The 23605-nt window shown below is 34.7% G+C and overlaps 4 protein-coding genes across 7 annotated transcripts; 3 read left to right on the top strand and 1 right to left on the bottom strand.

Moving 5' to 3' along the window:
- The first annotated feature begins 1676 nt into the window (after positions 1–1676).
- On the top strand, positions 1677–9964 carry LOC127260765 (uncharacterized). 2 transcript variants are annotated; one of them, XM_051288680.1, is made up of 14 exons: positions 1677–2146; positions 2253–2337; positions 2908–2950; positions 3065–3313; positions 4213–4312; positions 4418–4492; positions 5365–5463; positions 5633–5749; positions 5849–5964; positions 6156–6255; positions 6352–6710; positions 6870–8625; positions 8708–8845; positions 8938–9964. In XM_051288680.1, the coding sequence occupies exons 1-14, from the start codon at positions 2015–2017 to the stop codon at positions 9640–9642; spliced, it is 4074 nt and encodes a 1357-aa protein (XP_051144637.1). In that variant the 5' UTR covers positions 1677–2014; the 3' UTR covers positions 9643–9964. The 2 variants fall into 2 exon arrangements, with proteins under 2 accessions (XP_051144637.1, XP_051144638.1); XM_051288681.1 differs by lacking the exon at positions 1677–2146 and having other exon boundaries at positions 3075–3313.
- Positions 9965–10801: 837 nt separating this feature from the next.
- Positions 10802–13328, top strand: LOC127260387 (uncharacterized). The gene is made up of 3 exons (XM_051288110.1): positions 10802–11472; positions 11847–12278; positions 12969–13328. The coding sequence occupies exons 1-3, from the start codon at positions 10965–10967 to the stop codon at positions 13145–13147; spliced, it is 1119 nt and encodes a 372-aa protein (XP_051144067.1). The 5' UTR covers positions 10802–10964; the 3' UTR covers positions 13148–13328.
- Positions 13329–15009: 1681 nt separating this feature from the next.
- Positions 15010–16711, bottom strand: LOC127260517 (anaphase-promoting complex subunit 13). 3 transcript variants are annotated; one of them, XM_051288255.1, is made up of 5 exons: positions 16561–16711; positions 16393–16482; positions 16247–16300; positions 15353–15410; positions 15010–15184 (listed from the first exon to the last, which is right to left on the bottom strand). In XM_051288255.1, exons 2-5 carry the CDS (start codon positions 16466–16468, stop codon positions 15181–15183), a joined length of 192 nt encoding a protein of 63 aa, XP_051144212.1. In that variant the 5' UTR covers positions 16469–16482; positions 16561–16711; the 3' UTR covers positions 15010–15180. The 3 variants fall into 3 exon arrangements, with proteins under 3 accessions (XP_051144212.1, XP_051144214.1, XP_051144213.1); XM_051288257.1 differs by having other exon boundaries at positions 16393–16475; XM_051288256.1 differs by having other exon boundaries at positions 15010–15410.
- A 2526-nt stretch (positions 16712–19237) lies between these two features.
- LOC127261374 (uncharacterized) lies at positions 19238–23425 on the top strand. Its single transcript, XM_051289705.1, has 7 exons — positions 19238–19542; positions 19984–20180; positions 20872–20945; positions 21706–21855; positions 22130–22415; positions 22502–22735; positions 22833–23425. Exons 2-7 carry the CDS (start codon positions 20034–20036, stop codon positions 23127–23129), a joined length of 1188 nt encoding a protein of 395 aa, XP_051145662.1. The 5' UTR covers positions 19238–19542; positions 19984–20033; the 3' UTR covers positions 23130–23425.
- Positions 23426–23605: the final 180 nt, after the last annotated feature.

Raw genomic sequence — 23605 nt, 5'->3', positions numbered from 1 at the left:
TTCTTTTTTACTACTACACATGGTTCGCTTAGTATATCTTTTCCGTCGGGCCTGGTTTGCAGGGTATTAGGTTCGGCCGTGGGTTTATCCAGTAAGCACTTTTGGGTAGCGGCTGCGGGTTCCCACGTCATAAAAAAAAAGTAAAATAAAAATAATAATAAATATCTCTATATGGATAATTTGACATCAAAAAAATATTTGAAAATGACATTAAAAAACACAATAAAAGTGTATTCATCAATATTTTTTTCTCATGTTTGTTTAATATATTTAATAAGTTTAGTAAAAATATAAGATTCTTATATATTGATTTGGTTAAATCACATTTAAATTTGTAGAACTTTTCAAGTAGAAATAGATTATTGAACAAAGAATTTTTCATATAAAATTCTTTTCTCACAGTTCTTTTGTAGATTATGTTTTTCTATATTTCTAATCTCATAGAGGTTCATATACTTAAATTTTTATGTCTTCAGTCAATAAACGACTAAAAATTACCATTAATAACTTTTACAACCTTTTGTATTACTAGGATACTTTTCATTGTTAAATTCAAAATTCAAAAATTTTCTTCATTGAAAAGTGCAATAGACACAATTTTCATAACGCAAGTATCACACAAAAGTCACACAATTTGCCCTGCAAAAAGATCGTACAAATTCACTAACTATCAGTGGTTAACTGACTAGATAGTAATGTCACATAATAATAGAAATTGAAAATGGGGATATAAAAACCAAGACTAATCATAAAAGAACTTACCCTATGACTAATTATCAAATAAAATATAAGAGTTTGTCTTTTATTATCAATTTCAGGGCAAACTTAAAATTCACAACTTATGTTTCAACGGTAAAATTGTCGTACAATTGTTGGAAATTTCTTTCCTTAGAATCGACTCGGATTGTTCATGCAAACAAATAATTCTCACAAAGAGTATTAGTAGATTAGTGTCAATGAATCAAAATAATAAATTAAACAAAACAAAGAAAACGATGCTATAATCGAACGTATCGGTAATATTTTTTGACTTAGATTACAACATATTCCGTGTCAACTCTAAACCTTCCGAATGAAGCGACACCACAAAAAGGAAGAAATCAAGTATTTGACACCAAAGAACCCGTAATACAATAAGTAATCTTATGAAAGAACAAAGAAAAGCACAAAGCCTAATGAAAAAAAAAAGAGATTGGAACAAGAATTCCGCGAGCACAAAGGAAATGGAAGAACAACGAGTAGCACATAGCTCGGATGAAATTTAGGGTGTGTTTGTGCTCGGATGAAATTTAGGGTGTGTTTGTTTGGGGGTTTGGATTTTGAGTTAGAAATTTGAACGGTAAAAAAATTAAATTGAAATAGTTGTATAATATATAAATAGGTATTGATATGATGTTGTAAAATTAATTTTTAATATAATATAAAAATTTTAAAAATACGTATTTAATTCAATATTTTTTTTAAAAAAAATTAAATGAATAATTAAAATCTCTACAAATTCTCCAAACAAAAACACCCTAATAACTGATCCAAAATTAAACAAATTAAACAGGGTAGGTTTATTATTGCATAGAATAGAGTTAGGGTCGGATCGAGTCGAACTGGAAAAAAAAAAAAAAAAAAAGTAACAGTAAAGAAAATAAAAATCGACTTATGTTCTTCTTCACGTCCTTAATTTTGACCAACATTTCTACCATTGTTATAGATTCAACAGTTTCTCCGGAGCAAAGAAGGGAAGCGAACGAAACCAACATTGTTGTGCTGAATCCAAAGCTGGTTTCGCTCCTGCTGCTGCCTGTACCCAGTTGTGTAGCGTAATTCCCAGAAGTTGTGCCTGTCTAAGCTCGCAGCATCAAACCGATGCCCCGGGATCGGGCCGATCTGAATCACAGTCGCGACCCTTTCATTTCCCGAGAGATCAGGGGTTTATCGGTGAAAAATTACTGAGGGTTTTTTGTTTTCTGCGTCAGATCCATAGTTTAGCTCAAAGAATTGGGTGAGGGATTTGAGCAGAATGCTACGGCTGCGCGCTTTTCGCCCGACGAATGATAAGATAGTGAAGATTCAATTGCACCCTACGCACCCTTGGCTCGTCACATCTGATGCATCAGATCATGTCTCCGTTTGGAATTGGGAGCACCGTCAGGTTCAATTTTTTCTTTATTCGTTCGTACTCCTTTGTCTTTGTGAAGATTATTATGTGTGCGGTGAAATGGGTATGGTGTATGAACTGAATGTTTAGTAATTTTTAGGTGGTGTACGAGTTGAAAGCTGGTGGTGTTGATGAGAGGCGTTTGGTTGGTGTTAAATTGGAGAAGCTAGCAGAGGGCGATACAGGTATTTTTTATGATTGCATTTTCTTAGTTTTAGGTTGCTGAGACCTTTAGCGTGGAGGATGATGTATGGTAACGGGAATACTAGATCGGTGGGAATAAATTGATGTTGCTTTGAGTTGTTTTTTACTGTCTACTTGTGGTTTGGATTTGAAAGCTGGAATGTGAGGTTCTGTGGTGCCGGGATCAAGAGCTTCAACTGATCTTCGGGCTTTGTGTGGAAATGTCATTTGAAGAATGTTCGGATATAGACATTCTCTTGGAAATTATGAAAAAACTGAGTAGTGGATCTGAATATTCAAAATAGTGTTTAAGCAATTGGTAAATTCTTCATCCAATTTGTTCGGGGCAATCTTAGATTTGATTTACCTGTTTAATGTGCTGTTCACTCCTTGATGGGTTTATGTGAGTCTTATTGTATGCAACTGTTCACACTTCTGGGGGATCATTTCATTTATATTGGTGTCTCTTTTGCTATTCATTGTGTACCATTGCTATTGATTTTCTCAACTAGATATTCTGATTCTCCTTTTTAACTAATGAGCTCTGACACTATTCCTTTGATGCATGTTAGAGCTTATTAGAGGAAAACCCACAGAAGCCATTCGAGGGGGGAGGTACACAAATCACATTTACCTTGGAATTTTTATTTTTTTTTTGAAGTACAGATAGTCTTACATCAGTCCCTTGCTTGTTAAACTGAAGCCTGATATTGTGTATTTGGTGTCAAGTGTTAAACAGGTTAGTTTTTATGATGATGATGTGCACTATTGGCAACTCTGGAAGAATCGAGCAGCTGCTGCTGAAGCTCCAACAGCTGTCAGCAATATCACTTCATCATTCAATTCTCCAGCCCCTTCAACAAAAGGACGCCATTTTCTTGTTATATGTTGTGAGAACAAAGCTATTTTCCTCGATCTTGTGACGATGCGTGGCCGAGATGTCCCAAAGCAAGATTTGGACAATAGATCTCTTCTATGGCAAGTTTTGAATCTATATATTTTTTGACATTCTATTGAGATAAAAGTTTGACAAAGTATGGATGTTTTTCTGAGGTTGCTTGAGTCTAGTTTATAACTTATTATGAATGTAAACATTTGTACAGTAAGGCAGCAAGTTGCTCATTTCTGTTACCCTTATATGTGCGCTAGGATGTGCTTGGAAGATTGGATTGTTGAAAATTTATGAATATCATTAAAACATATTAGTCTTAAACCGTATAACATGGAAGGACTTATTTTACTGTATAAACATTGCCTGATAAAGGTTCTACTCTAATTAATAGATAATATTGGTATCTGCAATTTATTTAACTTCTTGATACTTTATAGTGTTTGATTTGTTAGAGGGGGGAACCATGCGATTATAATTTAACCTTTTATCATTTAATATGATTCTTAATTTCTATGGAGCATACTACGGATTATCAGTACATAATGCTACCTAGATTCTCTATAATATCATTTGATGCAGTCCTTGGCACAGTTGAATACAATTCATATGCAATTAATTCCTCTTTAGTGGGGTTTTGCCTGTCAATTATGTGTACACATGATTAATCCCTTTGTATTCTTGTTGTGCAACACTTGCTTATAGCTGCAATGTAGTTAGCGAAAGAGAATTATTTTTAAAGGGTCATATATGCTCAGCAGCTGAGACGCAGAGACTTAGTCAGACTGTACATATACTATAATATGTCCTAGTTTTAATATTAGAGTTGTGCCTATTGATAATTACTACCTGCAGGATGAGACTCAAAACCTTTATTTTTTCTTTGCCACTAAGTTTCGAATGTATATCTTGCCTGAATGTATTATCACTTTGATTTCAAATATGTGGAAAGACATACTGAAAACCAAGGGAACTTATTTCTGTGCAGCATGGAGTTCCTGTGTAGATCATCTGCTAATGATGGGCCTCTTGTGGCATTTGGTGGATCTGATGGTGTAATTAGAGTTCTCTCAATGCTAACATGGAAGGTCTCTAAATTATTTTCAATCTACAAAAATTTTAACTTCTGGTATCTCAAGCGAAAGGAATAACTTGTCTGCTAACATTTTCTGATATCTTTGTTTTGGTTGCAGCTTGCTAGAAGATATACTGGAGGTCACAAAGGATCAATTTCTTGTTTGATGACTTTCATGGCTTCTACTGGCGAGGTAGTTCCCTCATTGATTAATTGTAAAACTCCTATGTTGAAGTGTGGAGTTGTGCTTGGCCTTCAGACTGTTGCTTGACTCCGTAATATATACATAAATAAATGATGTATATCCCTTCAAGCTTAAACTTTTAGGTGAACCAGTTAAGTGGTATCAAAGCCGGACCTGCTTTGTTGGTTTTCTGGCCTTTTAGTGTGTTCAAATTCAGGCATGGACAGTTGAAAGTGGTTAAGTAATTAAACTATATTCAAATTGTGCATATCATTAGTGTAACCTTGGATGAGTATTGAAGCCCAAATCTGATTATAGTTGGCTTGAAAAGGTTTCTATGATTCTTGGATAGCTTTACTGGTTGAATCTTTTAGTGGGAAAGCATCTCTTGTGATTTGTGGGGCAAATGTAGCATTCTTGAGAGTTCACAGGTGTTAAAAAGGTGGAACTTCGTCCTTTCATGTTTTAATTGTTATGATGGATATTCTGGATCAATTTCCTGGGTATAGCATTTGAGATTGATTTCATTCATCATCTAAATATTTCATTCTAATCTTTTGAAAGAACCAAACACTCTTTCTAAGCTTGATAACTTAATGATATCTTGTGCCATGAATCCCATATGCGATTCTAATCAAGGATCTACTTTGATGATTTGTGTCTTACATATAATCACATTTAATTCAGAACTGGTGAAATAATGTATAATTCATATTTCTAAACCTCATGCCTTAATTTCATGCCGTTTTTATCCAGCCAATTTATGAACATATGTTTCCGGTACCTCTCATTGTATTGTCATTAATAATTTGTTTCTGGTACCTCTTATTGTGCTTTCATTAATAATTTACCCCTGTTATTCTGATGTGCATTTGAATCAGGCCCTTTTGGTTTCTGGTGGTAGTGATGGTTTGCTTGTGCTATGGAATGCTGACTACGGTCAAGATTCAAGAGAACTTGTTCCTAAGTTGAGCTTAAAAGTAATTGTCTTCATAAAGTCTTATCTTTGCTTCTAGGTTTTTTTTTTTTTTTAATTTTTTTTATTTCATTTTATATCGATAGCTATTCTTTGGGGTGCTTCAAGTTTGTGAAGTTGGATTCTTCTGCAATTTGTTTTGCTATCTGAATAGTTGAGGCTATGTGTTGTAGGCACATGATGGAGGGGTTGTTGCTGTTGAGCTTTCCCGTGTAGTTGGTGCTGCACCACAACTGATTACAATTGGCGCAGACAAAACTTTAGCTATATGGGACACAATATCATTCAAGGTTTCTACTGAATTCTGGAAAATTATCTAGACCTATCAAGATGAGGAATCAATTTTGGAAATTTCTTCTACTTTTTTAATTCTAATTTTCTTACCCTAGGAACTACGACGGATAAAGCCTGTTTCAAAACTGGCCTGTCATAGTGTGGCCTCTTGGTGCCATCCTCGAGCACCAAATCTTGATATCTTGACATGCGTTAAAGATTCCCATATCTGGTGTGTACCTGCCTCCTGTGAAGCTTAAGATTGTGTTATATGTTCTTCCATTCAGCTTTTCTCAACTTGTGCTTTGGTTTGTTAGTGATCGTTCAAAAGAATACCAAGTTATTTATAATTGATGCTATTCAGGCATGCATATTTACTTGCTATATTTGGGGAGTTTTTATTACCATCAAAATCATTGACAGGGCAATTGAGCATCCAACATATTCAGCTCTAACAAGGCCATTGTGTGAACTGTCATCTTTAGTCCCGCCCCAATTGCTTGCTTCTCACAAGAAGCTACGGGTAAGATTTCAATATTTTATTCATTTATTTTGGTCCACCAACGGATTAATTTCTAAAAAAACAGTTAATGTTGAGCACCTAGTTCTTCTGTTTTAGGTGTATTCCATGGTTGCGCATCCTTTACAACCTCACCTTGTTGCTACTGGGACCAACATGGGTGTCCTTGTTTGTGAATTTGATATGAAATCACTACCACCAGTTGCTCTTTTGCCAACGGTAGCAGGAAGCAGAGAGCATTCTGCTGTTTATGTTGTTGAAAGGGAACTGAAACTTCTACAGTTTCAATTGTCTAACACTGGAAATGCAGCTCTTGGAAATAATGGCACCTTGAATGAAATGGGAAGAGTCAGAGGAGAGACGCTTGAACAGCTCCATGTAAAGCAAGTCAAAAAGCATATTAGTATGCCTGTACCCCACGATTCATATTCGGTGCTTTCTGTGAGCAGTTCAGGAAAGTGAGTAATCATTTTGATATTTCTTGCTTAAAATAGGATCACTGCTCGAGCACTACCTATTCTGCACATTCAGGAGAGGCATTGCTGTGCTGGGAGTCCTCCAAGTGGATATTAGCTAGCACCTTCTTTAACATCTTTGATTTTCTTTCCATTATGCAGGTTTCTTGCCATTGTGTGGCCTGACATCCCTTACTTTTCAGTTTATAAGGTCAGTGATTGGTCGATTGTCGATTCAGGTAGTGCAAGGCTATTGGCTTGGGACACATGTAGAGACAGGTTTGCCTTGTTGGAGTCTTTGCCACCATTCAAAATGCCAATAATTCCTAAAGGCAGCTCATCAAGGAAAGCAAAGGAAGCTGCAGCTGCAGCCGCCCAAGCTGCGGCAGCAGCAGCCTCTGCAGCATCATCTGCTGGTGTTCAAGTTCGGATATTGCTGGATGATGGCACATCAAACATATTGATGAGATCTGTGGGTAACCGCAGTGAACCAGTTGTTGGTTTGCATGGGGGAGCCCTACTTGGCGTAGCTTACCGTACATCCCGAAGAATAAGCCCTGGTGCTGCTACAGCTATTTCTACAATTCAGTCTATGCCCTTATCAGGATTTGGGGGTACTTCAACTTCTTCTTTCAGCACCATGGATGATGCATATTCTTCACAGAAATCTTCTTCTGAAGCAGCACCACCAAATTTCCAATTATACAGCTGGGAAAGTTTTCAACCTGTTGGGGGTCTTCTTCCTCAACCTGAATGGACGGCATGGGACCAAACTGTTGAATATTGTGCTTTTGCTTATCAGCAATACATCGTTATATCTTCATTGCGTCCTCAGTTTCGCTACTTAGGAGATGTCGCAATACCTTATGCAACTGGAGGTGTTTGGCAACGAAGGCAATTATTTGTTGCTACCCCAACCACAATTGAGTGTGTCTATGTGGATGCTGGCATCACTCCTGTCGATATTGAAACAAAGAAGAAGAAAGAAGAGGTAAAACTCATGGAAGCTCAATCAAGAGCTGTTTCCGAACATGGAGAATTGGCATTAATAACTGTTGATAGTCAGCAATCAGTTGTGCAAGAGAGGGTATCATTGCGGCCACCGATGCTTCAGGTTGTCAGATTAGCTTCCTTTCAGCATGCTCCCTCCATACCTCCATTCATAACATTGCCTAGACAGTCTAAAGTAGATGGTAATGATTCGGCAATTCTCAAAGAGTTTGAAGAAAGGAGAACTAACGAGGTAGCTGTGGGTGGTGGTGGGGTTGCTGTTGCCGTCACCAGATTTCCAGCAGAGCAAAAACGACCAGTGGGACCTCTTGTTATTGCTGGTGTAAGAGATGGTGTTCTCTGGCTGATTGACAGGTACATGTCGGCGCATGCAATATCACTTGGCCATCCTGGTATTCGCTGTCGATGTCTCGCTGCCTATGGAGATGCTGTCAGTGCAGTAAAATGGGCTAGCAGGCTAGGCCGAGAACATCATGATGATCTAGCACAATTTATGATGGGAATGGGTTATGCCAATGAGGCACTTCACTTGCCTGGTATATCTAAGAGGTTGGAATTCGATCTGGCAATGCAGAGCAGCGATCTAAAAAGAGCTCTTCAGTGCCTTCTAACAATGAGCAACAGCCGGGATATCGGACAAGAGGCTCTTGGATTGAATCTGAATGACATTATGAATTTGTCATCAAAGAAGGAAAACGTTGTCGATGCTGTTCAAGGGGTAGTTAAGTTTGCCAAGGAGTTCCTTGAACTTATTGATGCTGCAGATGCTACTGGGCAAACTGACACGGCCCGTGAAGCTCTTAAAAGAGTAGCTGCTGCAGGCTCCGTAAAAGGTGCCCTGCAAGGTCATGAATTAAGAGGGCTTGCCTTACGACTAGCAAATCATGGGGAGTTGACACGACTTGGCGTATGTACTCAAAAGCCTTTACCTGTCTATAATTTCATTCCGTTTTACTATCACATGTTTGGATAATTTGTGCATTCTGCAGAATTTGGTGAGCAATTTGATATCTGTGGGGTCTGGAAGAGAAGCTGCATTTGCAGCTGCCCTTTTGGGAGACAATGTGCTGATGGAGAAGGCCTGGCAGGAGACGGGAATGCTTGCAGAGGCTGTACTTCATGCTCATGTATGGGTTTATTAGTTTTCTAATAATGTATGCTATTAGCTAAAAATTCATTTGAATCTAATCTGATCAAAGCTGTTTGTGCTTTCCATCAGGCCCAAGGTCGACCAACGTTGAGGAGCTTAGTTCAGGCATGGAATAAGATGCTGCAGAAAGAGCTTGAGCATGCACCCTCCATCAAAATGGATGCCGCAGCTGCGTTTCTGGCATCTCTCGAAGAATCTAAGATCACCAGCTTGCAAGATGCCGCTAAAAAGCCTCCCATTGAAATTCTTCCACCTGGAATGTCGTCTTTGTACGGTCCTAATCCCGGTCAAATTGGTATGAAAAAGCCCACGGCTGCCCTCCCGAGTTCACAGCAGAAACCATTGCAATTGGAAGGACCTGATGCAAAACCCCAGAGCATTTCATCCTCTGCTTCAGAGTCGAGTGCTCTTCCCCCATCTGAGTCGGGTGCTCCACAGAACTCCGACACGGTGGCTCCATCTGCAACTGCTACACCAGTGGAAACTGCCACAGTTTCTGAGCCTGTTGCTTCATTGCAGCCCGAATCAGATTCTTCTGCCCCTCCGGTCGGCGAGTCTGGAAACCAGGCTCCGGAATCGAGCAATGTTCCTGTAGAAGAATCTGAGGTACCCAAGTCATCATCCCCAGCTGCTTCAGAGCCTATTGGAACTGAAGAAGCTGTCCCCCCAACGGTGAATAATGCATCGACTATGTCTGTGGGTGCCCAACAGCCGCTGAATAGCCAAGGGTCAGGAGGAGTCCGTGCTGAGCTCCCAATGATCGACTTCACCTAAGGAAAATCGATGCAGGTTAGTTGACTATATATTTTTCGGTTTCTATAGGGATTTGATGTGGCGGCGCCATGTGAATGAGAAATATATATACCATTGTTGAACCAAAGCTTAAAAACAACCGGCGCAGCACCACGGCGACATTCATGTGATATTGATGTGTTCCATTAGCTAGCCTGCCTGCCTGCCTGCTTGCCCGGCAGCATTTCTTGTGATATGAACTGATGTGCGAGCTACTGTTGTCCGACTTTTATGTTCTTGAGATGATTTGTAAATCGAGATTCTAATAGTGTTGTTTGATGATATCGATATCTTTTTGATCCCATGTGTTTGTCTGTCTGTCTGTATGATATTTGGAATGCCAGATGTATGTAGTTGGATGTAGAGAATTCATTCTCCATTTCTTCCCAATTGAGTGAGAATTCATAATGTTAAATGCTAGGCAAAATTGTTCGTAAAGAACTATATATATATTTTAGGTGTGTTTGATTGGGGGATTGGATTAAATTTTTACTATTTATTCCATTTTTTTTTCCTAAAAAATATCAAATCAAATATTTATTTATTTTTTATATTATACTAAAAATAAATTTTATATTCAAAATATCACATCAACACCAATTTATATTACAACTATTCAAATTCAAAATTTTTACTATTCTAATCCCAACTTAAAATCCAAAACCCAAACAAACACACCATTTATATACGATGAGGAGTGGACTGGAAATGAAGGGCAGGGCAGGTTTTTTTTAAAAAAAAACTTTTTAATATATCCATAGATACATGATATTTCTTGAAATACAAGTCAAGTCAAGTCAGTCAAAGCATCTGCCATTCCTCCTTTATGGTTTCAACTGTGTGTTTTCACACGGCAATTGACCAAGTTGTATATGTGATGCTCCGAGCCCAGCCCAGCCCAGCCCAGCCCAATCAAGCTGAGCCTTCCAAACTTGAAGGAAAAGTTGTGGCACGTGACAGCCTGCCTGCTTGCATCACAAGATTTCTCTGTAGAACGAAAACCTACCCTACCCTACCCTACCCGCGGCCACGACCTACCAAACACGCCCCTTCTTTAATTCCTATATTATTTATTTATTTATTTATTTTATATATGCAGCTGCGATTGGGATTTTCAAATCAATTCAAATACTCCTATTAGTATTATATTTCTTTCTTTGTATCTCTCTTTATTTCCATATTCGACCCTTCCTCCCCCCCCCTCCTCTCGCGACCTTTCCCCTCTCTTTTCCCTCCTTCAATGGCGGCGAAACCACTGATATAACTACCAAACCATTCTGCCGTCTCACCAAAGAAGGAAATCCATGCCGACCCTCACAGCGGTAGCCTTGGACAATTTTCTCCACCATGGAGCTCATGATTCGCAGAAGAACCCCCTCCATGAAAATGGAGAGGCGGACGCAAAAAATGGTGGTCCCAGGCACTTGTATATTATGCCGGCGTTGTATTCGACTCCTCACCAAGCCCCTCTACCGGAAAACGCTACTCCGCACTCGCCCTCCCCTTACGTGGTTAACCACAAGCGCCGCGGAGGGAGAAACGAGGGTAGTGCAGTTCCGGAGTTAGATAAGGGCGATGTTTTGGGGTTGGAGAACGAGCAGACGGAAGTGGTTGGAGTAGATTTTTTCGATGAGGACTTTGTTCGTAACGAGGATGGGGATTTTTTCGTGCGCGGAGCTCTGGAATTGCCATGCGATGAGGCTAGGGGTAAGGACGACGACGACGACGACGACGCCGCTAGTTTGAGCACGAAGGAAATCGATACGCGGAGCTATGTTTCTGCTCAGGGGGAATTTTTCGATGCAATTGATGGTATTTCTCATTAGATATTCACTTTGTGCCTATAATCTATTATTGTTCTAATTACCAACTGAAGGAGGGAATTTATTTGTAAAAATTTGAGATATTATCATTGACATAAACTTTAGCTAACTGAAGATTGCAGGACTTTCTGATGAAATATCTGTCGACGATGTGCATATGATTCTAAGTGTTTTTCAATACTTTGCGCATATGCTATAAAGTTTATCTTCATTCATCTAGGCATCATGGAGCTTTGTTTTTGTTTATCAAGCATCTTTATGGTTTTATGATATGTTTTGATGGAGCTTAGAATAGAAAGATCTATAGCTTTATTTGTAATCTAAATTTGCTTCTAACAATAATTTAATTTCTTGTGTTGGCAGAATTCTCCTTCGATGGATCGTCTTCTAATGCTGATTCTTGTGATAGTAGAATTGCATCAGAATTGCATGCCTCAAGGCTCAGACTTCTTGAGGAAATTGACAGGAGAAAAGCTGCGGAAGAAAGTGTAGTTTTGATGCATTGTCAATGGGAGAGGATGAAGAGCCTCATGGCTGAGGCGGGGTTAACAGTTCCTGCATTTCCGTCTGGTGGTGGTATGCAGTCCGAGGACAATCTGGCAGACCGTATTTCCCAGGAAATGTTAATTGCTACATTTGTTGCTGAGGCAGTTGGAAGGGGTCAAGCTCGTGCTGAAGCTGAAGAAGCTGCTGCGAAAGCTATTGAATTGAAAGACCAGGAGATATTGCGGCTGCGGGATAGACTGCAGTACTATGAGACTGTCAATCATGAACTATCCCAGAGGAATCTTGTGGGTAAGTTTCTTTAGTTCAGCTTTCTTGACTAACTTATTGATCCCTGATTGTTTAATTGTTATTTTTTATCATAGATCACCTTCAGTTTTTCACTTGGCCTACTGCATGAACTAATTTTGTGACAATAGGTTTTGGTTGAAGTTGTAAGTTGTAAGTACTATCTATTACTGTAGTAAGACCTGAAATTGATACGAATTTATTTATGATGGGCTTAAATTAAATCTGCGGCCTTCATTAATGTTAGTTAAGCTTCTTGGAACTTTCGAGTTTCTGAATGTTTGGTTCATCAAAGTGCAATAATGTACGAGGACATTTTCTGCTTCCTTAATGTGTACTTTTGTTTTGTGAAGAAATGCTTATGGCAAAGGGTGATGGTTTTTGCTCTGCTTGTTGCATCTTTTCGCATCAAAGATTTTATGATATTGGTGATGCAAACTTGATATGAAATTCTTATGAAGGGTTTTTGTTGAGATTAGTGATACAAATTGGAATGCAAAATTCTTGGGAAGCCATAGATGTTAGAATACTGTGACAACATGATGCTATCAATTTGTAGACATTAATAACTCGATGAGTTTGGTGTGTAGTTGAATACTTCATTGTTTGTTTTTAGCCAGTTGATTATAGCAGGATCTGCTGTCATGAAATTTCTATTGTTTGAACATGATGAGGTTGGTGGTGTCGTTGCAGAGGTGGCGCGCAGACAGCAAGAACGGAAAAGGAGCCGGAGCCGGAGGAGGCGATGGGTGTGGGGACTTGTGGGATTATCAGTAGCCATAGGAGCTTCAGTGGCTGCTAGCGTTTACAATATCCCTCAGGTTAGCAAATCTCCATCCAACGATTTTGTTGCTAAATCTGCCCATGATTGAGGTCATTCATTTCCTCCTCATAGATAAGATACACATAGATAGTTCGTTTACTCTCAGATTTGTATTTTGGGAATCAAGAAGTTCGTTGGGTGGGGTGGGGTAGTGAAACAGCTAAATTTGGTAGTGGATATTCTTGCTATTTTTGATGTGGCAATGGCAGTCTTTCTAATGGTTGTGTTTCTTTTGATCTAGTTAATTGGTTTATTGGTTCTGAATGGATCATCATTTATTTAGGATGTCTTTGTTTGGGGGTTCTGATTTTGATGGTGATTGTTTTGAATGTAAAATTGGTTTTATTAGTACAATATAGGAAATGTTCGATTTGATGTTTTTAGGGTGGAAAAAAAAATAATGAATAGTAAATTTTGGAAAAAATGTTCCAAACAAACACATCCTTAATATACGCCTGCCTTCCCCTGCCTTTTTTGTATCCTTTGAAATTAAATTATTATATTAATATTTAAAAATAACGGGTTTATTTTCTGTTTTTATATAGATGCATTTTGTTTACTATATGAAAAATTGTGTTTTTTAATATTAAATAATTAAACAATTTAATTAAAATTAAAAAAATTATAAATTACTAAATTTAAAATATTATTAGAACGAATAATTATTTTTAACAAAAGAAAGATAAATTATGTGATAGAAATGGAAAAAAAAAAATGTAGACTAATATTGTGGAATGGTGGAAATAGGCCTAGCATGTTTTAAAAATATTTAGGGGTGTTTGACAAATAGTTTTTTTAAGAGCTTTTAGTTTATTGAACAGTTTTTACTATTACTATTTGACTTAGATGTTTGGTAAATTAGTTTTTTGAAATAGCTTTTTGGATCCAAAAAGTAATTTCCGATCAGCGTTTTGAAATAATTTATCTGTAAAAAAAATTTTATTACTTGTATGCCCTTAAAAATTTATTATGCATTTTACACAGATAAATATATTTTGATTATTTATTGATTATATTAGAATATTTTATTATAATATAGTTTTCCTTTTATAAATTTAAAATAATTAATTTTTATATAAAAATTATTTTAATTGTAAAATATATAAATTTATTAAAATTAACGTAAAATAGAAAATATAAATATTAATAATTTATTTTTATATTAAAATTACATTATATAAATTTTATACTAAAAATAAATTAAATTTATTGAAAAATTATATTATAATGAACTAATCGATAATTAACATAATAAATATATACACGAAAAATTTATTATTTTATATTTTACATCATTTTTAATAGAAAAAACTATTTATATATTTTAATAAAAATATATTATTTTTTTAAATCTAACTGTAATAAAATAAATACTTTTATAACATTTTTACAATTTTCAATAACTAATAACAAAAAATTTTAAACATTCTAAATTCAAAAGAACATAATTGAATATATTAGAAACAAAAATAAAATAAAAATGTCCTGAATTGTACGTATAAACAACTAATATCAAACAATTGTTTTACCAAATATTTAATACAAACAGCTAATACTGATTGCTAACGAACATGCCCATAGTCTAAACCTGAGATTACATAATATTTTTATTTATTTATTTATTTACAAATTTAGTATTAAAAATAAAAAAAAAAAATAAAGTACGTCAAATTATTTAATATATATAAAAGTTAAAAATTTTATTTTTTATAATTAAAATTATTTAATAAATATCATTATTAGATAGGAAGTTATTCTTAATATATCATAATAAAAAATAAAAAAAATAAAAAAATAATAATAATAAATAAGCTGACCGGTTAATTAAAAAGACTTCTATTTAGACCTAAGTTTGTTCTGGTTAAATAAAAAAGTTTTTGACCTAACCTTTATAATAAATAGTTCAGATCATGCTAGTAATATTTTAGCATTCATATGGCATAAATACAACTACAAACATATGGCAAAACTACAAGTTCAAACACTCTACCCGGCCAGCAAATTGCAATCCCATTCATTTGCACAACAAATTGATTTCTATGAAGTGAAGCTACATATCTCTGGAGCACATCCAAAGTTGAATTACCTAATAAGAAGAATAACATCAGAAAAGCAAGAACATGGGGAAATGGAAAACACAACACAACCAAGAAAAGATATTCGATCGATGTTCATGTGAATCCTGAAACTTGAGCAGCATAATCGACTCTCTACAGCCTCAAGATGTATAATAAATCATAGTTGGATGCCTTACTGGTTTGCCACTGCAAGGTCGTGCCAGCCGTCAGCCTTCACTGGTTGAGTTTCTTGATCTGAAAACATCACAGAGGTTGCAGACTCAAAAGATTAGAAGCCCGGAAGCTAAAATATAGCAGCTGCTATAAAACTTGAGTCATTTCATGAGATCAAAACAGTATAGAGTCAACAGATCATTTAGTAACTTAGTTGTTGAACATGAAAGTAAGATTTCTATGAAACTCGTGCGTGTGTAGTTACTGTATCGATGATGCATTAGGAGGACAAGCAATTCGACATTACAACCCAAATCCCATCGAACATTCTCAGCATCAGAAGCCATAGCTTACGAGCAGAAAGCCTAATATTCCAACATTTATCAACCTCAAAAATTAAAAAGTTAGTGATGAAGTTAAGAGAACACACGTATTAATGCAGGCAAGAGATGCTTAGAAAATAAGAAGCCAGAATCGTTGCATAATAATCAAACCTGTGGGGAGGTTCGAGATTGATATCTTGAAACTAATTGCTGTTCTACATATTGTTCTACTTCCTAGGAGATCCGACAAGCTTCAAGATATTCCAATTTCCATCTTAAATTCTCAGCATCCAAAATAAATAAGCCCCAACAGCAGAAAGGTGTTCTGATACACCTCAAAGCAGGAAATTCTTGCTAATGGACTAGGGTAAGACGGACAAAGAAATAATGTCTCTATAGACAAATATATATCTATCAATGTTCTTAGATGCAATGCTAACACTCAAATGTTACCAGACAATTCCCTTCATCACATTCCTCAATTAAGAAACCATCAGAAATCTTCTTGTGTAGGGAGCATCAAAATAAGTCAAACTTGAAACCCTAATTTCGCAAAGAAAATCTCAATCATCAACCAATTAGAAGAGAGCGTACTCGAATCTTCAACGTCCTCAGTTCTGGAAGCAAGAACAGGGGGCAATGGAACATCTGAAACACATCGAGGCAAGTACCAGATCAATTTCCTCATCAAGTAGTTATGCACAGTGAATCCAGATTAATAACTAAAATGAGGTGAGTACCGTCATCAGGTATAGTATCTCTCATCCACTCCTCGTCCACGATATCTATGAGGATACCTAAGCTTACATCCGCCATGATATACCTTAAACCTCCGTGTTTAACCGCAGATTCAAATTTAGTACAAAGCCAATATTTACATATATAGTGAGAAATTGAGCACTGAATACCTTCAATTGAACGCTAAAGAGTGGATTCTGAGCTCCGATTCCTTGTGGAAGACGACGATCGTCTGAAACCCCTCAAACGAATTAGGGTATGTTCGGTCCAAATGAGGGGTGAGAGGGACGGGACGGAAGGAGAAAGAGGGAAGGGGTAGTAATATTCAAATTTAATTTTATGTATTATTATCATTTTTATTATTTTCCTCATGTCAATTTAAAATATTTATTTTTTTAATAAAAATAATTATATTTAAATATTAAATAATAATATTATTATTTTTTAATTTATTAAAACAATACTCACTTCGTCTTACTTACAGTGTCTATCTATCATTTTTCTTTTTTTGAAAAAATATTATACACTTTAATTTTATTTTGAAAATTTTAATTTATTTTTTTTATTTTTAAATTATTTTTATTAATATAATTTTAATTATTTACTAATTATACTTCTCTTACATTCTTGTATCTACAGTAGAAATGAGACTATATGGGACAGGGGAGTAAAAACTAATTCAATGAAGGAAGTATTGAATAAGCAAGAAAAAGAAAAAAAAAACACTATCCTCTTCTAAAATAAATGATACTAAGTAGCATTTTGTCAGAAAAAGATCATCATTTTTTATTTGATATTTTTTATACAAATAAAAATTATTAAATTAAAATTTAAAAAAAAAAAATTACAAAAATACTTTAATTAATATTTTCTTATACTAATGAAAAGACAATTGTACAGAAAAATTATACAAATATAAGAATATTTATACAAATATTTTTGCAATTTTTACTTAATTTGTACTATATTTTGATATAATAATTAATATTCAAATATATACGAAAGTAAATTGGACCCTTAAAGCAGGATAAAAGTAGTATAATTTTTCTTTTGTTCATTATCTTCTTCATAATGTAATTTAAGATACATTTATTTTTTTTTCTTTTTTTTTTTTATAATTTTTGGATGACAATGATAGTTTTAATGTAAATTTTATAATTTTTTTTTGGTTTTAAAATTTTTTTGTGTGTTCTTTAATAAATATAATATTAATAATTATTTGATTTTTATTTCTTTTTTTAATAATTTTTTATAAAAGTAAATCATAATAAAAATTTTACAAAATTATATTTTATCTCATAATATTTTTAACCATAAAAAAATATAAATATTAATATATCATACATATAAAAAGTTTTAAACTAATTATAAAAAATTCAAAATTTCAAAAACATAAAATAAAAATATAATAGTAATAATATTGCAAATCATATATCTTTTACATATATATATCCTAATATGATATATGTATAGATATAATTATAGCTCTTTTATATTTTTTTTTATTATTACTAGAAAATAGAAATAATGTAAGATAAAATATGATTTTACTAATAATTTTTATTATGACTTACTTTTCAATAAAAAATCCTTTAATAAATTTATATTTATCTTTTATATCATTGTGTTTAATATTAAAAATATTTATATATTACAAATATTATTATATTTGTTTTATAAAATAAATATTTTATTTAATTTTATCTTGATTTGTACTACGTTTGAATATAATAATTAATATATAAATATTAACATAGAAAAAATAAATGTCAACTTATTAAGTGGACGAAAATAGTATTAAAAATAAAAACTATATATATAAACCAAATAATTATCAATATTATATTCATAAAAAAAAGAAACATATCATACATATAAATTGTTATAAATATGTATGGAATATTTTTTCAATATTTTATAAAACTATCAATAAAATACGTAATAAGTATAATTATATTTTAGATTAAAAAAAAAAAAATTATCTTGAATTACACCAGTAAAAAAGTAGGGAACAAAAGAAAATTTTTATTAAAAAATAAGAAAAAATAAATAAATTAATATGTATATAGTGTCTTTAGTTATAAAATTATACCCAAATTTACTATTTATTCAATTTTTTTCTTCAAAATAGCAAATAAACATATTTTTTTATATTATACTACAAATTAAATTTGTATTTAAAATATCGTATCAATACATATTTATATCATATCATACAATTATTTCAATTCAAATTTTTTACTATTCAAATCTTAATTCAAAATCCAAACCATCAAACAAACAAACTCATAGTTAAAAAGAAGTTCTCAAAACTCCTTTTTAGATTTAAAAAGTTCCGATAACTCCTTAAAATGTTGTTAGAAATTAATAAATAATATACTACATTAAGGAACTCCTTAAATCAACAATCTAAGAATTTCTGGAAACTCTTCAATTTGTTAAATTAATAAGTAGTTTTTAGAACTACTTTCAGGTCTATTTTTTGAAAAAAAAATCTTGAATTAGGACATTTATTTAGGATGCGTTCGCTTGTAAGATTTTGCAAAAATTTTACTATTCATCCAGATTTTTTTAAAAAATATTAAATCAAAAATTTACTTTTTTATTTTTTATATTATATTAAAAATCAATTTTACAATAAAAATATCATTTAAAAATTTTTACTATTCAAAATGCCGGTGGCCTCTTCGAGATCCTTTACTATCAAAACTCAAAATCCAAACTCCCAAGCAAACACACCCTTAGAAAACCCTGAATATCATCTTCTCCGCTGTCGGTATAGAAGAAGGTCTACTAGTTCTACAGGCGCAAGTACAACATCGAAACAAAGGGGCAAATGCGTCTTTTCAGCTCCCTACAGGCACCCCAAAACTAGCCAATGGTAAATTGGAGTAAACCTCGGGATCAATGTTATGCTCGAAGCAATGACAGAGAAGCGAAGCGTCGGCTAAGCCATCATCTGATGTAGGAGAGCTGATTTCGTTCCACAGCGACGCCATCAATTGACTGCAGACTACGCATTCAACTGCCATTTTATTCTCCTTCACTGGGAGATTCTTCAGTTGGGTTGATTGATTGATTGGTGCTGGACTGCTGGAGTTCTTTTGTGGTCCGAGAACTGCCGGTTCTTTGTCCTTGATTCAATCGACAAGGTGAGTCGAAGTGAGGAATTGGACTTTGTTTTCTTTTGTTTTCCATGCCAACCTTGGGTTCTCGTAATTTCTGAACTCGTTAGTGACAATGTTTCTTCATAGGTTTCCGTTGCGATCCGTTGATTTTATTTGATTATATTACTATTGTTTTTGTTCATCGAATACTTGAATACTTGATTGAATCTTGGGCAATTGAGTTGTTCTTATCTTGTTGTAGCCATTTGATCTAACAGTTTTCGATCGAAGTTTCCTGCTGTGGGAAATGTATGCTTTATTGGGGTTAGAAGTTTTGACATATTTCCTTTCAATTTGTGGGAATTGGTTCGTTTTGCACTCCTCTGAGGAGAAAAGCCCACTCAATTTTTGGCATTGGCGAATTAATTATTTGTTATATAGTCTTGTTTTCATTTTTGCAATTTAATGGGTTTGTTATACTCTCAGGTGGAGAAGAGCGTTCTTGGATTGGGGTGAATTTTCACTCTGGATTGAAAATGGGGCCGATGTATTATGTACTGATAGCATTGCCTTGTACAGTCGTGGCCACGGGTTTGGCAATTGTTCACATTTACAATCATCTAGTGAATTACACTGAACCTACATATCAGAGATACATTGTCCGGATCATCTTTATGGTTCCCGTGAGTATCTTACAATCCCTTCTTGATTGAATTTCATCTTTGATTTTCTACTGCAGTTGAGGTTAGGTTTCTTTCTTCACAGTTGATAAGTCATAAAAAATGTATCCAATTTCTGCCTTCTTATGAGTTCATTCTTGAAAGGTTAAGGCAACTTTTGTAACAGTAGTATACATGCTCGTAGAAGTGCTTATTGATGTTGTGGACATGGATAATGACATCAAATTTTGAAGATATTTTCATCTTGGTGATGTATAGAGACTGTTTCATGCTATAGAGAGAAGTTGTTTTTATTGTAAGAAGTATGATTTATGGCTATCTTAAGTGACCTTATCTTTAGACAGTTTGTAGCTTTCTTTCTTGTTTTATCCTCTTCCCGACGACAGAGACTTGCATGCTCCTGCTTCTCTATCCCCACTTTATCTTGTATTAGAACGTACAAATTTATTATCTATCTTCTGAACAAACCGTTCATGCTTCCGATTCTGAATGTTTTTGTTATCTCAATCAGTGATGATTTGATAGTGCTTTATTCTTGCATATTATTCTTTTGTTGGGATCTTCTGCGATAGTGCCAAATCTGTGTTTGCTTTAAGAATTTGCAAACTGTTTATTCCCTATGGAAGTGCCCATGTTTTGCTTTACCTCAACCTACCTTAGATCTGCGCTCTGACCATTTTTAAATTTGCTATAGGTTTATGCATTGATGTCTTTCTTGTCCCTGGTCCAAAATGAAAGCACAATATACTTCAACTCAATCAGAGAAATGTAAGTATGGCTATGATATTTTCTTTTCTCTGAATTCTTGTGTATAAATCGCAGTACTTTTCTTAAGTGATGTCTTTATTTTGTCGAGATTGCAATTGAACTCATTTCTTTCACATCACTCTGGAGGAAATACATGATATATTCTAATAGCTTTTGTGACTTCTAATGTTGCTAAAAGTGTATCAGAGCTCAATGTTATTTGTTTGAGGTCAAGGTAGAAAATAACTTTCTTCTGCTGTGCAATTAGTATTTTATTCCACATTAAACAATATAAATATCATGAGACTGTCATGATTTTGAGTAGTAGTTTGGTGCAGTACAGCCATCATCATAGGTTTATTATGACATGGTCATTTCTGCTTGTTCTATTTAGTAGATCAAACTTTGTTGTTTGTGCCACACGGGCTAGTTAGCACTTCTATAATTGTTGAGGGATAACTGAATTTGTTTGCCAACCTTGTATGCCATTGTACACGTAAATAGAAGTGGTAAAAAAGTAGAAGCCCTGACGATAGTTTTTCCTCTCTAACTTTTGTTTGAAATACTCACAGATCACACATTGGTTAATTCTTCCAATTAATTTAAAAGGATTGTGCCTAAACTAACACAATATCTTCTTCTACTTTGACTTATCAATAAATTGTTGTTAGTGCTGTAGGGTGGTCTATTGTCCTCATGCGGCTGGTTCTTGTTGCTTATCCATTCTTGTTTCATCAATTCAATGATTCCTAACCTAATTACAGGTTTATGCACTATGCAGGTATGAAGCTTGGGTCATCTATAATTTTTTTTCTTTGTGCTTAGCATGGGTAGGTGGTCCAGGAGCTGTCGTTGTGAGCTTGTTTGGGAAGTTTCTGAAGCCAAATTGGTGCTTGATGACATGTTGCTTCCCTGCAATTCCTCTGGATGGGTAAGTCGCATATATGAAAGTATTTTCTTGAATAAATGATAGCATCCAGTTCCCATGTGAGGTTTTGCATCAAACATGAGTGCATTTGATTAACTCATTTTAATTCCTACGTCTGGAATCACTATTTAAATAGCTTAACATCTGGTTAGTTGTTAAAAACTTGATCTTTTGCATCAAATTGGGTGAAGTATTTACTCAGCTACTTCTCTCTAACTAATGAGTTGTTTTGCTATAAAATATACCACTCAAGGATTACATTGTGAATGTTGTGCAGACGCTTCATCCGAAGATGCAAACAAGGTTGTTTGCAGTTTGTGATTCTGAAACCCATTCTAGTAATGGCTACTCTCATACTATATGCAAAAGGGAAATACGAAGACGGGAATTTCAACCCTCTGCAGTCTTATCTCTACCTAACCATTATATACACTATATCATATTCCACGGCACTTTATGCATTGGCCGTGTTCTATATGGCTTGCAGAGATTTGCTTCAGCCATTCAATCCGGTTCCCAAGTTTATCATGATCAAGTCTGTAGTGTTCCTTACATACTGGCAGGTAGCATACATACATTTCAAACACCCAAAATTCAATACATACACAAAGAAACTTACGATGCTGTAAAAACTCCTTTTTCCTTTCAGGGCGTTTTGGTTTTTCTTGTGGCAAAATCTGGTTTGATTAAAGACACAAATGCAGCTGCAGAGTTCCAAAATTTCATAATATGCGTCGAAATGCTTATTGCTGCTGTGGGCCATCTCTACGCATTCCCTTATAAAGAATATGCCGGTACAAGTATCAGCGCGAAACATGGCTTTGCCGCCAACCTAGTGCACTCCATGAAGCTAAATGACCTTTACCACGACACGGTCCACCAGGTAACATTCCCAAACTAAACCTCAAATTAACTATGGATGAGGATATGTACTCTATATGCATTATAGATCATAATTCTCTGCATTTTCAACTCCTCAGTTTGCACCAACCTACCATGAGTATGTGCTCTACAATCCCAGTGAAGGCGACGATGCAGGTAGGAAGCGCAGTGCCAGTGGTTTAGGCCAAGAAATTGACACCATTAGAAGCACCGAGAAGGATTTGCCTGGTACCAAGCTGGGAGGCATACAACTATCTGGTGTAACAGTATCTTCTTCATCATCATCTTCAGGAGGTAACATCTCAAAACCAGAGTCAACAAGCTCTTCATTGCTTGTGGATACATCAGATTCTGTTTCTGCAGCTTATGATCTTACAGTCATGGGGCCTAGGTGACCTCACAGATTGCAGTGTGTGTGTGTGACATTTTTTAGGTTAAGTTTGGCATTTGTTTGTAATGGTGGGTGATTGTTTGTTGTGCATTTACATATAATGCTTTTTGTGCAGTGGATTGTGTGAAGTGAAATGAAGAAATTTAATTAATTGTATTGAAGATGTGATAGAGAGTAATGGGAATAAAATGGCATTTGATAGCTTTGTGATAAAAGGCCACTTTAAACCACCATTACAAAAAGAGCCAAAGTTGTCTTTAATCCTCTGTTTTTGTTTTCGATTTTGCTTTTTTGTTTTTTGGTATTTTTTAAGGTTTGGGTTACTGTGTTCGCTTAAATCAAATACGTAGTTTATTTAAACTAGTAGATTATTCTAGTAATTTAGGTTTGTTTTGTTTTGTGTTTTGATTTGAATGAAAATTTTTGTAGGTATAAATAATTGCAGTAGATAATATAAAAATAATAAATATATTTAATATA

The sequence above is a fragment of the Andrographis paniculata genome, unplaced genomic scaffold (assembly GCF_009805555.1).
Source record: "Andrographis paniculata isolate CXL003 unplaced genomic scaffold, ASM980555v1 Contig62END, whole genome shotgun sequence".
Taxonomy (NCBI): Eukaryota; Viridiplantae; Streptophyta; class Magnoliopsida; order Lamiales; family Acanthaceae; genus Andrographis; species Andrographis paniculata.
The sequence above is the reverse complement of the archived record's forward strand: the minus strand, read 5'-3'. Positions and strand labels throughout refer to the sequence as shown.

Bases quoted from the DNA above. Each gene is read 5' to 3' on its own strand.
- LOC127260765 (XM_051288680.1), top strand. From the start codon at position 2,015: ATGCTACGGCTGCGCGCTTTTCGCCCGACGAATGATAAGATAGTGAAG. The intron at 2,338-2,907 runs GTATTTTTTATG...GATGCATGTTAG, and splicing joins GCTAGCAGAGGGCGATACAG to AGCTTATTAGAGGAAAACCC. The intron at 8,846-8,937 runs GTATGGGTTTAT...GCTTTCCATCAG, and splicing joins AGGCTGTACTTCATGCTCAT to GCCCAAGGTCGACCAACGTT.
- LOC127260387 (XM_051288110.1), top strand. From the start codon at position 10,965: ATGCCGACCCTCACAGCGGTAGCCTTGGACAATTTTCTCCACCATGGA. The intron at 11,473-11,846 runs GTATTTCTCATT...TTGTGTTGGCAG, and splicing joins ATTTTTCGATGCAATTGATG to AATTCTCCTTCGATGGATCG. The intron at 12,279-12,968 runs GTAAGTTTCTTT...GTGTCGTTGCAG, and splicing joins ATCCCAGAGGAATCTTGTGG to AGGTGGCGCGCAGACAGCAA.
- LOC127260517 (XM_051288256.1), bottom strand. From the start codon at position 16,468: ATGGCGGATGTAAGCTTAGGTATCCTCATAGATATCGTGGACGAGGAG. The intron at 16,301-16,392 runs GTACTCACCTCA...GATGTGTTTCAG, and splicing joins AGATACTATACCTGATGACG to ATGTTCCATTGCCCCCTGTT. The intron at 15,411-16,246 runs GTACGCTCTCTT...TGATGTTTTCAG, and splicing joins TGAGGACGTTGAAGATTCGA to ATCAAGAAACTCAACCAGTG.
- LOC127261374 (XM_051289705.1), top strand. From the start codon at position 20,034: ATGGGGCCGATGTATTATGTACTGATAGCATTGCCTTGTACAGTCGTG. The intron at 22,416-22,501 runs GTAGCATACATA...TTTTCCTTTCAG, and splicing joins TGTTCCTTACATACTGGCAG to GGCGTTTTGGTTTTTCTTGT. The intron at 22,736-22,832 runs GTAACATTCCCA...TCAACTCCTCAG, and splicing joins ACCACGACACGGTCCACCAG to TTTGCACCAACCTACCATGA.